The sequence below is a fragment of the Athene noctua genome, chromosome 7 (genome assembly GCF_965140245.1).
Source record: "Athene noctua chromosome 7, bAthNoc1.hap1.1, whole genome shotgun sequence".
Lineage (NCBI taxonomy): Eukaryota > Metazoa > Chordata > Aves > Strigiformes > Strigidae > Athene > Athene noctua.
Window position 1 is genome coordinate 21879258 of NC_134043.1, and position 15305 is coordinate 21894562.

General features: G+C 37.2%; 1 protein-coding gene across 1 annotated transcript in view; it reads right to left on the reverse strand.

Moving 5' to 3' along the window:
• The window catches only part of STK39 (serine/threonine kinase 39), a 105873-nt gene that overhangs the window by 38831 nt on the left and 51737 nt on the right, over positions 1-15305 (reverse strand). The window contains exons 11-13 of the mRNA XM_074910490.1: positions 4696-4818; positions 4544-4576; positions 2513-2580 (exon numbers count right to left, since the gene is read on the reverse strand). Of these exons, the coding sequence (XP_074766591.1) occupies positions 2513-2580; positions 4544-4576; positions 4696-4818 (224 nt within the window). The remainder of the gene's footprint in view (positions 1-2512; positions 2581-4543; positions 4577-4695; positions 4819-15305) is intronic.

Genomic DNA, 15305 nt, shown 5'->3' on the forward strand with positions numbered 1-15305 from the left:
CAGGTGCAACCACTCACTGCCACTATTAATGTGCCTACAGTAAGGTCAAAGATGAAAAGCTTTTAACAGAATATACTGAGATACTTGACACTGACAGGCAAACGAGCTGTGCTAACTCCCCACAGGTAATCCAATAATAGAAGCACCATAATAATTTTGTTAAAAATTAACAAATAACCATCAGCTCCTTTCCCCAAGTAAGTTTTCTAATAATTTACTGAAGAACAAGACATTTGAATATAATTTTTGACAAGTATTCTGCAGACTGCACAGCCCTGCCAATGCTCACAACAGCCTCAGCTGTTCCCCTCCTGGGGTCAACAGTGAAGAGGAAGCACAACTACTCAAAATGCCATCAGAGGTACCTTGCTAAACACAACATACATAGGAGCCAGCCAGTGGCTGCTCTGAATTTCTGTGAATGTTCCATAAACAAAGTAACTCTTACCTTTAAAGTTGCAAATACAAAGAAATACTTAAGTACTAACTCTGAATCTACACCACTGGGCAGAGGTATAGGGAGCTTGTAGCCCTCTTTCTCAGATATGCACTTCGCAAAGCCCCATCTAAAGGAGAAGACTGCTGCTTGGTATACCCTGCACTCCTACATTCCCCCAACCATACACACGCACACTGATTATGTGCTAGCTCTGACCCTACTCACATACTCAGGTTTCCATCAGAAGGAAACTCAGACACACAGTGCAAAGATGCGTAACAGCCCACCTCCTACCACTGAGGCAAGACCCAGGCAGAACTCACGTGGGGCGAGGAGTTTGCACCACAGAGCATTCTTCCCTTGAAAGTAGGTCATCTTAAATTAACAAAATTCACTCTGAAAAATTATGCACCAGATTTTTGTTATTTTCCAAGGCACCGCCAACGGTGTTCCCAGGCCCCAGAGTGTATCTGCTGTTCAAGACTATTTTGTTTTGTTTAAGGGAAAACTTCTGGTTCCTAAAATTGAAATTCTTGTTTCTTCTCTCTCTACCAATAACCATCTAAACCTTCATAATTGTAACACATTAATCTAGTTACTACAGACTTGCTTTTAGGGAGGGTAGGGAATTTTTTCACCCAAAAATAAGAGGATCCTTGACAAGAATAAAAGTTCATCATGCAAATAGGAGTTTAGAAACTCAAGTCTCCTAGGATCAATCTTCCTTCACTTCTGGTTTCAGAGCTGCAGAAAACTGAAAGCATAATCCCTGACATTTCACTGCACTTGCAGAACTAAAATGTTTGCCCTGTAGATATGCCAACACTGCAAGTAACTGGATAGAAGCTAATCACTCTACAGGTTTCATTGTAATTTAAAAATATCCAAAGCACCTCACTAGTACATCCACATAGCAGTATAAATTGGTCTGTTTTGTAAATGGTTTCATCTACCTGTCTGTCAGCAGAGAGATGAAAAAGAATATTGATAGCATAACTGGGCAGCTATGTAAATGGGACAACTAAACCAATTCCAAATAATCTCTAAGTCTTTTCTCTCCGCTCAGTAAAATTTATTGCTCCTCCCTTCAGTAAACAATCTTTGGCAGCCACGCAATTTTTTTGCACCTGTCACTAAAAAAGTAGTCAGAGAAAAGAGAAGATAATGGATTTTGGAACTTGGCATTCATTCTGTGTAATTTTTTTTCCTGATTATTAACAGTTTCTGATGTCACTGTTTTAAAGCTACTTGTGTTATGCATAAACCTGCTATTTGTTTCTAACATACTGCTTGTAATTCTATAAACATTTCTCTATTTGACCTTTTTATCTTTTCATTAGCATAAAAAACCCCTAACATTTAACTTTTCCCCATAGCAATAATTAAGAGTTCACAGCTTCTCACAGATATCCTGTCAATACGAACTAGATGTAAACAAATTTCAAAATGAGTGGTAGTAAGTTTTTTAACTAAGTTAGCAATTTAAGGAAAATGGCTGCAAATCCATAAAAAGTTATCAAAGATTCTTATGAAAAAATACTTTAATCCAAGAACTAGACTGCATAATTAAACAGTTCGAAACTTAGTTATAAACTGATTTTAATTAAAGGTAATCTGACTCATTTTAACTATGTATAAATTTAAACCAGACAACATATTTGTATCTATTTTCTAAAATATCTGTCACTTCTCCACAGTGGCTGATCAAACTTGCCAGTGAAAAAAACGTTTTGGGTAGGCAACTTGTAATACAGCTATGGTTTATTTCTGTCAGAGGCTGACTGCTGAAGTGTGAAAGAAACTCATTAAAAATCTCTCACTGTGATCTTGCATTGCAAGGAAAAAAGAAAGAAAATACTTAATGAAGGGTACACTTAGCCTGAAGCTACATTCATATTCTGCTTTTCATTTTACGCTATTTCAGTAAGCAATTAAAAGACAGCAATTAGTCACAGAAACACTATTCATACTGGTCATACTGGGAGATTAAAGAGGTTAACACTTATTTTATGTTAATATTATGAAAGTAATGAGGGAGATCAAGAATAATACAGCCAACTAAAAATCTCTTACCTTAATCTTAAAACAAGATTCACTGCACATGGAACTTCACTATACTCGTCACTAACGGCAGGCTGAGACTGTTAAAGAAAAAAGCAAAAAGTCTTACAAAGAATGCCAAGGAAAAAAAAACTCCCTAAATACTTGCCATGCTAACAGTTCCAAGTTAGCACAGATTATTTTACACATCCTTTTAGCTTTCAAAAACCTTCTAAATGCTTTCAGTAACACATTCTAAAATATAGCTGATACCAGAAGAAGTGCTGTATTTCAATTACAGAGATACAAATGATAAGGCCTGCATTAACGCACTGAGTGTAAGAGCTTTTAATCCACCTTGCATCAAAACTCCAATAAACTATTAAATAATATGCACACAGTGAGAATACCAAGCTACTACTCACATTATTTTTGTGTAACAGTTTTGGTTGTTAAGCAAGTCTTGCATCTACCCATCTGAAAAGAACTAGTAGTATATCAAAGCGGCATCACAACTCAGAGAATGTCCTTCACAAAGTAAAATCAAGAACAGGGATATCTTTCACACTATCACTCCTCCTCCATACTATGATACCCTCCCCAGCCCTCAACTAACATTTATATGAAGTCCCAAGCAAAAGCGTATCCTACATACAGAGTAGTACCTCAGAGTCCTCTACGCTACTGTGATTTCATACCCAGCTTGGCACATTGTCACCACTCTCAGAAGCCTGTTCAAAGGTTAAAGTCATGTCCTCCCAAAATAAAGACTTGCATCACAAATCTTACTTGATTGTTTTTCAACAGTTTTTCACATCAAAGCTACTTTAAAAAAAACCAAACCCTGAGGTGTTACACAAGATCTGTATTTTATTACCTGTGTATTTTAAACAAAAGCTAATGAATATTTCAAAAATTATTTAATCACTAAAAGGGAAGTAGATTCTTCTTCTACTTAAGTTCCTTTTATTCATATATACTACTACTGTTATTTCTGCATCTTCTACAGACCTGTTATTTCAGTGTATAGAAATGTGCAGCCCAAAGACAAACAGGTGCACACCAACAGTGACAAGCTGCATTAGTCTCAGTTCTAAGGCATCTTCTGGAGCATTTAGGAAAACAAAAATTAACAGAAGACTTCAAGCAGGGACTTTTTTCTCTTTCATAAACTAAACTCTTTTATTATGAGTTACCTGTATAACTGAGTTACAAACTGCAGAGCTCTCAATTTCTAAGACATAAAAAGACTGTCTGGTAAAAGTCCTTTTTTTAATATTCAGCTTACATAAGACACCTCAGATGCTGAAGTGCTATGTAAACTAGCTCTGCAATGGAAAGACTGGGGTCATCACAGGAGCTAACAGGACCAAACCTGGCAGAAAGCTGTTAGTCTTTTAGAAGATTTCTACGACACCAGTGAAAAATCAGAGAATCTAAAATTGCAGGTGAAGCGGCAAGGGTCACCCACCCAAGGAGCAGACATTTTTAAAAGAGCATTTTGGCTGTAAGCCAGTAATCCTATTAAGCAATTATTTATAGCAGCAATGCTTCCCACACTCTCAGCACAGGGCCATGAAACTCAATATGGTATTTTATTCCTCTGAATTAATCTACTATGCCATGGTACTGAACTATTTTACGGTATATGGGATGACTTTTTAATTATAAGCTATATGTCATGATACAAATCCTGAGAATGAAAAATTACTTGGAGATCTGGCTACTCCAAAACAGCCATCATCACTCTGACAATTAGACAGCAATTATAGTGATCCAGTTATGAAGATTCATTAAAAACAGCCAAATTACCTATCTTAACCAATTCTCCTGACCACGAACATAACATGACTTTAAATTTCCTATCCATTTATCCACTATGTGCTCAAGTTAATTGTTACAGGCCCAACTGCATACAGCTCTATCCTCACAAGTACTCGCCATACAAGGCTGCAGAACAGCACTCCCACCTCAATTCACATTTTAACAACAGAAATAAAAAATAAATCCCTTCACTCAAACACTTGGAAGAAAAAAAAAAAAAAAGATAAAAGAGATTTTTACCTCTGGGTTCTCCTCCTCTTTTACTCTTCGTGACTGGAAAACAAATGCAGTGAGATATGAGCTATGCGTATTAAAGATCCAGAAATACTAATAATTAACATTACAACATAATATCTTGCAGAGTGTAAATGTCTTGGCACAAAAAAAGTCACCTTTTCCTGAGAAACAGCAGCTTTGCCTTCCTCACTCTTCTCATCCATTTCATCATCACTCCATTCCCAATCCCCATCTTCTGTTTTATGGAGGTGACCACTGGAACCTGGTACTCGTCTGACCTACCAAAATGTTAAGTGTTCACTGTTACACAGACATCTTCAGCCTTTATCAGTGTGCTGGTTAATCAGTAATTCTCCATTATTTTTATTATATATGTTTTCATTAGTTTGCTGGAGGAGTCACTGGCATACTGGAATAGTATCTGACCTCAGGGGTCATCTTTGAGCCAGTGGGAATAGCTAAGCTATGCAAAATTCATATAGGAAAAGGAGGTTTGGATATATTTTACAACTGCTTAGGGACAAGCTCAAGTAGATGACAACCACTTACTATGAACTAACCCTTGAAATGAAAGGAAGCCATTCAAGAAAGCAGAATTTACACAGACAAGGTTGTTCTTGGGACACAAGTCTTAAAAATTTAATTGCTCTGCTAAAAAGCTTTAAAATGTATAAAGGCATTAAAGATACTTTAAAAGTAATACTTATTTAAAAAAAAAAAAAAAAAAAAGCAGCTGTACGCAGACTGAGAAGGTAGGCCAGCATGCACCACGCCAAACTAGTTGGGCAAACTCCTGTAGATCAAACAGTCTAACAAGGCTTAATAGGTGTATCCAGCAGCTATATCTGAAAATCTAATACTCTTCCAATCACATCTTGCTCTTTTTCAGAGCCTGACAATGGTCTTGTTCTCCCCTAGACCATGTTTAGTCTATATGAGCAAAACAAAAGAACATCTAATAACTCTTCCCACACCTTGGTATCCCTTTATGAGACCCATGAGATGGCTGGAAGCACAGCACAATAAGCAGCACACCCACTGGTGTTTAGATTAGAATCGATTTATCTAATTATTTCACATTACTGAACCAATATACAGTTCCCACTGCACAACTTCAAATGCTTGTACAGGTAAGCTCCCCAGCACTCTAAGTTTGTAAAGCTTAAAGCATATCCTTTTGAATTATAAAAAAAGAAAAAAGTTATTCAGAAAAACAGCCTGTACATTGGTAAGAGAATGAAAGGAACAAAGCATTAAGTGTTCAGAGCATACAAAACAGGGAACTAACTTGGCAGAAAAGCAGTTTCAGGCCAAGAACCGCTGGAGAAGATATCTAATAAAAGTAACTTTGTAAAAAAATTATGAACTAGATCATCTTAGCTCAAAATTGTTCTATCTTGTTTGTCAGTGTCCACAGTAACATACACAGCCTGGTTCAACTTTGGTTTCAGATTCCGGTCTGTTGGTGTCTCACACTGAAGTATACTGAGCACTGATTAACTTGGTTCTACCATCCTGATGGTTTATGGCAGTGATCAAAACCCACTGTACCACCACAGCTACCTCACAAAACAGGGAGATATTAAAAAAAAAACAAACAACAAAAAACCCAAACGCCCCAACTAAAAAAAGTCTGATTTCTGACTAAAAAAATTAGTTTTTCCAACTTAATGAAAATTACATAGACTAAACTCGTATTAACCTTGCTCCAAACCCCTTCTGCTGTTGCAAAACATAATGTGATGAGAGATGCAGCATGTGACAGATTCCAGCTGCTTCCAAATCCCATCAGGTAGTACTTCAGCAAAATATGTGTGGCTTGAAAACAGTATAGGACACTAGAAGTCTGAGCTCATGAGCTTCTAGAAAATTCTGTGATGTAGATATCAATACAATTTTTCCAAAATGGCATTTCATAGAGAGCTGGGCACTTAAGCTGTTTCTCTACTAGATTTGGACCAAACAAAATTTGGAGCTGGCTGGTCTGACACCACAACAGCAAGAGCAAGTATGAACTTAGGAGTCTACTTTCAAAACCCTGTGCATACACAAGCAGATATCCTGGTCTCTGTCTGCATTGTTTACCTCTTTCTCCCTTCACTCCCCATCTGCCCCTCTCCCTTCCCTTTTGCACATGTAAGACTAAACTAGAGGAAAGGGTGAAGTCTCTAGAACCTCAGCACATTTCTGTACCTTCTTCAGTCCTTATGATATTGTTCCCTTACTTGGTTGTGCAGGGGGAAAAAAAAAAAAAAAAAAGTAAGAGTGCCCTACTTAGTTTCTCTGTATTTTGTACTCCATTGTAACTGAGAAGAGGGGAAACCTATGCAGGACACCAGGGGAACACCATCACTTGAGGGATAAATTCTACACTATTTTCCCTGTTTCCCATATCACGCTCCTAATGTACCAATTTTAGCTCTGTCTCAAAGCTTGGTACAAGAAGCTTATGTGTGTTTGGGAGGGAGGACCAAGCAAAAGACAACAGAAGCAGTAGCACAGCAATTTCTTACTAAACTGCTACCAGCTCAGGCACAATCAGCGAGCTCGTAAGGTCTACATCATCAGGAATTAGCACAGATACAAGGTAATCTAGCAGGCAATTTGCCCAGTGCTTGTGGATATAATTTATTATCCTTCAATGAACAGCCCTGACATATGCTTTTGTTTAACAGCACAAGCATCCTCCCAACAGCTATACACAAACCTATGAGAGGACATCAACCACAACCAGAAGCCAGCTTTTCAAACAGAATAGGATGGCTTACAGTCACATTCGCACACTACATCGTACACTAATCAAAATCTCTTCTGCATCCACCTTCAGTTGTTCTGAAGACTTATTCTAACTAGAATGATTTAAATGGAGCTTAATGATGCTGGCAGTTACGGAAAAAAAACGTTACTGATGGAGTGCATTTCAAATTTTTTAACAGATTGCCTTTTAATAAGCAATAAACAAATGGCTCAAGGAAAAGAAAATAAGTTACTGAAAAATAAAATACTTGTTAAATTAAATTATTTTCTTGAAAGGTGTCTGAAGGCAGAAAAACAAAAGTTCAGACTTACACTCTGTTTCAATCAGACTGATTCCCACCAGTACACATATTCACAGGAAGGAAATCATTATTGCAGATAGAGCAAAAGCATCCAAACTGTTCAACCTTCAAAAATGTGAAGTTGTTGTCTATGATTTTTTTTATTGATGGGTGTGCTTAACACTTGCATTACTTAGCAAATGAATTTGTACAATGTTTGATTAACAGTGACTTTGCTCAGGCTTGGTTCTGGTTAAAGCCACAAAGACTCAGTCACATAGGAAGGGCATGTAGGTGCAGGACAGAGCAAAAGTGGTGTACCACATGTAAAAATAAATTAATTGTCTCTTCATTCATCATAAATCTATATAACTCTAATATCACATAGTGGATGGAAATATATTAGCATATTTCTGTTGTAATTTATCATAACAGACTTGGTACTAGTATAGTGCTGCTTCTCTTCAGATCTTCTCTATTTTTCAGAGCACATTCCTTAAAATGCATATAAGTAATAACACATGTCTAGGAGACAGCTAGCATTTTACTGTATTCAACTCACATTAATAAAAACACACCAGAAGAAGTAAAGAAATAATACCTACATTGTACAACTAAAGCTTTTTAGGCTTTGAATTTGGCACAGAGAACCACTTTAAAGGGCTAAGATAAGACAACTGAGACAACCTACTAGTTTGCTACCATGGGAAGAGACAATCCTGAGACATCCATCAGGGCTGCCCCAGGACCTACCTGGTGGTACAGTGAGCAGATTCAACCCACTAGCCTAGAAGAAAAACTAGTCCTTTTTATGTTTTTCTTTCCTCATCAAGCTTTTTTTTCAAGATTTTTAAGCAGCCCATCTTGAGGTAAAATAGCAAAGACTGTAAACAAAGAAGCAGAAACAAAAGGGGCAGAGAAAGGGAAGCTGGATCATCTTGTTTTGGCAGCAGCAATCCCTCAGGACCCTCAAAATCACGTACTCCAAAACCCTTACAATGCAGCATCATGACTGGAGTGCACAATCTGTCACACCAAGTCTCCTCAAGCTTTCATTTGTGCTCCTACAGCTGTGCAGATGACCCAACTGAAAAATTAACATGGAACACAGCTTGCAGCCAAATCAACTTTTTGATTTAACTGATCATAAGATAGTACAAGTGCTAGAGCTTGCACAAGAGGAGGAGCTGAAATATAATTTTCAGTATTTGCCCCAATCATCTGTGGTAAGAAATCATTGTAATTTCCCCAAAAGTGATACAGACATAAATATAAACAGGAAGCAAGTATATCCAGACACAGCATACATATGTCTCCATTCCCTTCCATAAGCATGCTCATTGAAGTTCTTTCAATCTGTCACACAATCTTTTGCCATTCCTCCTTGTTTTATTCAGCCCAGATACTAGGCTTTCAGTATTAGACTTAGTAATTTTTCTTCCCTTCCTACATGTACTATAAACATATTGTTGGCTTTTCAGTATTAAAAAAACCACCTTTTCCTAAGTAACTTTGCAGCTTTTTCATCATGAATTAATTTATACAATTAACATTGCACATCAGCAGACATTATGGGGGGAGCGGGGCAGGAAAGCACACTGAAGTCATACTACCTGCTTTTGGTATTTTTTTTTAAATGTTATTTTCTCACATAAATAGCTTTTTTCATCATGGGAAAAAAAACACATGAATAGCATAATGTTGTTATTTTATGTTCTGAAACAGAAACAGTAGCCTTAAAGAAACATTTTACAGCGTGGATACACACTTCATTGGTATCAAATATTCAACTAAAAAGTACAATTTTACCTCAGGAAAAACTAATTTGGTATTTTCTCATATCAACATATTATTTGTACTTTCAGAAGGAATGCATCTAGGAGAAGCATTTAAGCATTACAACGACAATTGCAGAGTTTGGAGACTACAGTAGCACTGTATTAGACATGAATCAGTTGTAGGGGTCAGCATTCAATTCAATCTTCATACAGTTTATTAAACTATGATCATCTGTAAGAAATTAAGATTGGTCACAATCAATCCAACCAATAAGCTCTAGCATTGACCAGTTGTATTTTTGCTTCGAAAAGAAAAAGTAAGGGTGAAGGCAACTCTTCAGCACTTTGTGTATTTTCACAATTTCTAGTAATCCTCTTTTCATATTATGTTTGCTTTATCTAAATAAAAGTCCTAAGACTGTTTAATAGCCACAGGATAAAACCAAAGCAATTCTGTCCCTGAAAGAAACAGATTCTTTTTAAACACTTGTCTTTGGCCACCAAAACTTTGTGCTACCCTCAGTCCTAGTTTGCTAGGACGCAAAATTTACCTTTTGCTCTAACCTTTCTTTCCGCGTCTCACAAAATATCACAGAATTATAGTGAGCACATTTTTATAAAGGTATACCAAGTTGCTATACTAAAATCCTCAGAAGATTTTTCACTTCACCACAATCAGGTCTTTCCAACCTTTTGGATTACTCTTGAAGCGTTCATCGCAGAGTATGGTAAAGTTCTATATCCCTTTTGTCCTTACAGGCCTAAACAAGCTTCAACACAGGAAAAGCCTTTTCCAGCAACTACACTAATGGCCATTATAACAGGCCTGTGAGGAGATGAAAAGAAAAAAAGGAAAGGCAGGCACAGAGATAAGCAATCACTGAGCCTCACTGGTGCTAGAATTTTTTGGTTACAAATGCATTTCTCTACATGACAGTCTCACATATTTTACTGTGTTGATTGTTGCCTTTCAATTTACAAGAACAGGTGTGCAATACACAGAAGTATTTTGCTGAAGAATAGTTATATACATACATGTACTGAACTGGAGCCTGTTAAACACTCACATTACCCAATACAACAGGAATCTGTGTCTCAGGTGTCAAGTGTTTGTAGCAAAAACATCATGGTCTGCCCATCAGGAGAGAAGGAGGGAAATGATTATCCCATTTTCTCCCATCAAACTGTAGTCCTCTATGGCAAAGCTCACAAATTCTTTCCTCTGGTGGTGGGCAGCTTAAGCTAGTCTTTGAAATGCTGCAACTTGTAAAAGTTAATGAAAATGCTGCAATGGGCCAGCAAAAAAAAATCACTACATAGAAATGATGAGGAGAGTTCATGGGGACTTGATGGCCTACATAACACTCAACTGTTAGCTAAAAAATAAACTAGATGGCTACTGACAGAAGGTTATAGAAATCTGTATTCACCACTGCACAAAGTACTCATCTGCGCTTTGCCAATAATCTCACCCTCACTAGGTCACTGCAAGAACCCATGGAAAAAAACTAATAGAAACAGCAGCACATCAGAAGAGATCACACAGACAGAAATAACATTAAGACATTTTCAAACAGCAAATTCAGAGAGACATTGCAACATGATGAACACCTCAGAGGGCATCTCAAGTCCCACTTAAAGGATCTCTTGTATTTCCGACAGAGTTTGACTCCCAGTTCTGCTCAACAGAAGTGTTTTTTGAAACCTAGTTGAAGATAAACTTCATAAATACGGACATTAAGAGGTTTTCTACCCTCAAAATAAAGTGCTAAAGAAAACTAATGTGAATAAACAATGTCAAGTGTATGCAAGACAGACTGTTCACCCCAACTTATAGTATTACCCTGGGAAGGAAAAGAATTACCTGAAGACAAGAAGGAAGTAAATTCAAGCCATGCTTATCTTGGAGACTTGAAAACATAACTTAGGAATGAGTACTGTATAGTTCACAAAGGACGTCATACAACGATGAAGAAACAAAGACAGACCAGACTTCCTGCCCTATTTATCAACTTCCAATGAGATTCAATGACACTTTACCCTTGAGAGAATGATAAACCTCTCATTTTATTTTTCAATCAAGTATAGCATTTCCCTCTGTTCTGGTTTTGGCTGGGATACAGTTAATTTCCTTCACATGCTTTTGGATTTGTGCTGGAAACAGCATTGATAACAAAGGGATGCTTTCATTAATGCTGAGCAGTGCTTAAGAGTCAAAGCCTTTTCTGGTCCTCATACCACCCCACCAGCGAGCAGGCTTGGGGTGCCCAAGAAGTTGGGAGGGGACACAGCCAGGACAGCTGACCCCAACTGACCAAAGGGATATTCCATACCATATGACATCATGCTCAGCATATAAAGCTGGGGAAGAAGAGGGAAGGGAGTGATGGCATTGTCTTCCCAAGTAACCATTATGCATGATGGAGTCCTGCTTTCCTGAAGATAGCTGAACACCTGTCTGCCAATGGGAAATGGTGAATGAATTCCTCGTTTTGCTTTGCTTGTGTATACAGCTTTTGCTTTCTCTATTAAACTGTATCTCAAACCACAAGTTTTCTCACTTTTACCTTCAGGTTCTCTTCCCCATTCCACTCGAGGAGAGTGAGTGAGGAGCTGTGTGGGGCTTAGTTACTGGCTGGGATTAAACCACAACAGCCACATATGAACTGTCCTTCAAAGAATGCACTATGTTCTTCCTGATTCATGCTATCTCAAACTCCTGTTGATTACATATAAACAAAGTGTCTTCTTTCTATGTCCTCCTTTTCTTTCTATGGGGGATTTTTAAGACAGTAAACATTATTTGGCAACTGCATCCATGGTTTCTATCATAATGACATACTGATTGCAAATTCATGAATCAGCCTGCTGGAGAGAAGACATAGCTGCAGACCTCCATATGCAAGCCTAAAATTGTCAGCGGACTTCAGTCCAACTTCCCAATCTCTCATGTGACAGTCCTGAAATTGGCAGGAAAGTCCAGCAACATGAGAACGGATGCTTATCCTCAAATGACATTAGCAATTGGTGCTACAGGTAGTTTGAATTCCATATTCTCATTCAGATCCAGTTTGCTCCAGACTGACTTGTTCCAACCAAATGCTAAATGACCTTTCACTAGTCTTCTTACAAACTAGAATAAGAATGCTTGTCTTGAGTGATACTAGCCTAGGACCAAAATTAATTTCTGAAGTGCCAGATGAACTGAGAAGAAAAGGCAAATGGAAGGTAAGGACAATTGTGTTAACACTGATTCTAGCAAGACTTAAAATAGGGGTTTGTATTTGGAATATTGTAAGTATTTGGATTTCATTCCTGGTTATCATTTGAGATACTACTAGAAGACTGATATCAAAAGGCAGCATGCTTGCATTTCACCCCAATGATTACAGCATTACAGCAGTTGAGAACATGCTTATATTTCTCCTGATATCCTGCTACAGGCCTCCCATTTTACAGAAGGAAATAAAGCAGTGGACAAATGAAGTAAATTATCCAAGGCCACAAATAAAATCTGAGACGGAGCATGGAACTTAAATTTCTCATGTCTCTACAAAAAATAAGGAGGAAGTTCTGTTACACTGCATGCAGTAGTTGTACAAATGCAATTTCTCCATCAGCTTTAGTCAAAGTACACAACATTCATAGTTCTTTATGCTAGGATTATATCTCTCTCAGTAAATATTTCAGAAGGAAAGGGAAACAAGACATGCTCAATTCTAATTTTCATGTTATTGTTTTAAAAAACTAAATCCTCCTTCCAAAATAGGTAAACTGAATCATAACTTTAGCTAATAAACAATGAAAGCCTTCAGTCTTACAAAGACAAATTAACACATATTAGAAAACATATTTCACATAATTCAGAAGAGCAGGGAATAAAAATTAATTTGAACATCTAGCATTTAAACTGCACCCAACATAAAACCAGTTTAGAATATTGTAATCTACAATGAAAAGCAGTTGTAGGAGGAAAAACTTAACAAAACAGTGCCAACATTACCACAGCTGTGGAAGAAAGACATTATGAACACCAGCTACAATGGAGAATGCTTGGACAATTTAGTCAGTGAAAAAATCATGACTGCCACAAAAATATTAAGCATCGCATTATTATTGTTGTATATGTTGCTGCTGGTTCAAGCTTATTCCACTATATACCAGAATCACAAAGATTTGAGAATAAGTTAAGCTGCTGACAGAACTATTTGTCCTCACCCTTCTAAAGTAGGATACAGATAATTTAACATTCCCAGCCAACAATAGCATGCATCAGGTTTCCAGGTGAATGTGTGCTTAACCACATGAACAGGGCAACTGTAAATCCTGTCTATCAAAAGTTAGCCCAAATCAGCCTGACACAGAGAACTCCAGTATCAGAATACAGAAGCTGTCCACATTTCCCAAAGCTTGATAAAAAGCAGGCTACAGCATAAGGAAGCAAAATAAATTGTTGTCTTCTAGGCACTGACGTGCTTGCTATATGTAGATGTTAGAGACTGGGGAAAGAAAAATCTATTATTCATCACTGATTCGTTTGCTTCTGCAATCTCTTTACAAGTTTATTTTTGTAGGGTGACAAAGAAGGGAATGAGCATTTTCTGAATATTAAGATCTTTCTACTTCCTTATTCACAACTACTCAAAACAGCAAAGAATTGGGCTCACTTACAGATTTAGTATTTTATTTCAGTGTCAAAGTCTAAAAAAACAGAAAGGACACACTGTGGGATACCAGTGCATACAGGCATAAACATCACTGCAGTTCATACAGGGTACAGCATATGATCTAGACCACATTAAAAATCCATTCTTTCAGTAAGAGTAACATTATGCATCTACTGTCTTTTTCCTCATTATACAAGAAGATGACTGAACTCATAATCTTGATTTTCCCACTATCTCAATTATTTAAGCTATTCCTATTAAAGTCTCTGGCAACTGAATATTTGGGACGAAGTCCTGGGTAGATTTAATAAATTTTTAACTCTGCTCCACAAAAGAGTATGGTGACCTGAAACTATGATAAATAAGATGCATTTGTGTAAGCAAAATTGATGGCATTAACAGGCATTAAACATTTCAGTAATATAGTAGGTGACTTGCTGCCCTCCATATATAGGTAACTTACATTTGGGTTCTAATTTGTTCCTAAATTCCTGAAGAGAGGCAAATGTATAGACCCCACCCATTTAAAACAAATCTGCAAAAGTCTTTGTGGAACCCTGACACTGCTCCCTATTAATTTCTAACTAAAGAACAGTCAGCACTGTTCTCCATATTTTGCATTTGCATATTTACAGAAGGCAATTTTTTTTTCTTTCTTTTTTTAAACACACATCCTTCTGAAAATACTGCAGTCCAACAAATCAACTAGCTTAGCTTTTTCTAGAGATAAAATTGTCTTTTATTTTACCACTGATGACCTTCAGCTATATCTGCTAGTACAGTATTTAAGATATACACAATCCCACGTGCCCCAGAGAGCAGGAATGACAAGGTGGTTATTTAAACACCTCACCTTTTTTGTTTTCTGCAGTCTGTCCCAGATTTGACTTTTAGGCAGAAAAGAAAGACCAGTCAACTGATGCTATATATCTTTACCTTTCCCTAAGACTGTGGTAACGGTTGTTACAGGAGACAGGACACCCCTGTTACACAGATCCCAGAAGTTCTTATAGAACAGATATGCTGTATTACTCTTTAATGTGCCAATATCACTTGGTAATTGATAAGGTGAGGTTTTCCAGATGCCAAACATCCTCCCCTTTTTTGTCCTCCTCTTTTTGTTCTTAATCAGAAGTTCCAAAATCTTCACTTCTCATATAACTTCATGAGATGCATTTACAATGCCAGTTACCATGCCAGTTATTTTATATGAAGAACAATAATGAGAAATAGGATGTTATTGAACACAGTTCTAGTTTTAGCACATTTTGCTCTACTTTTC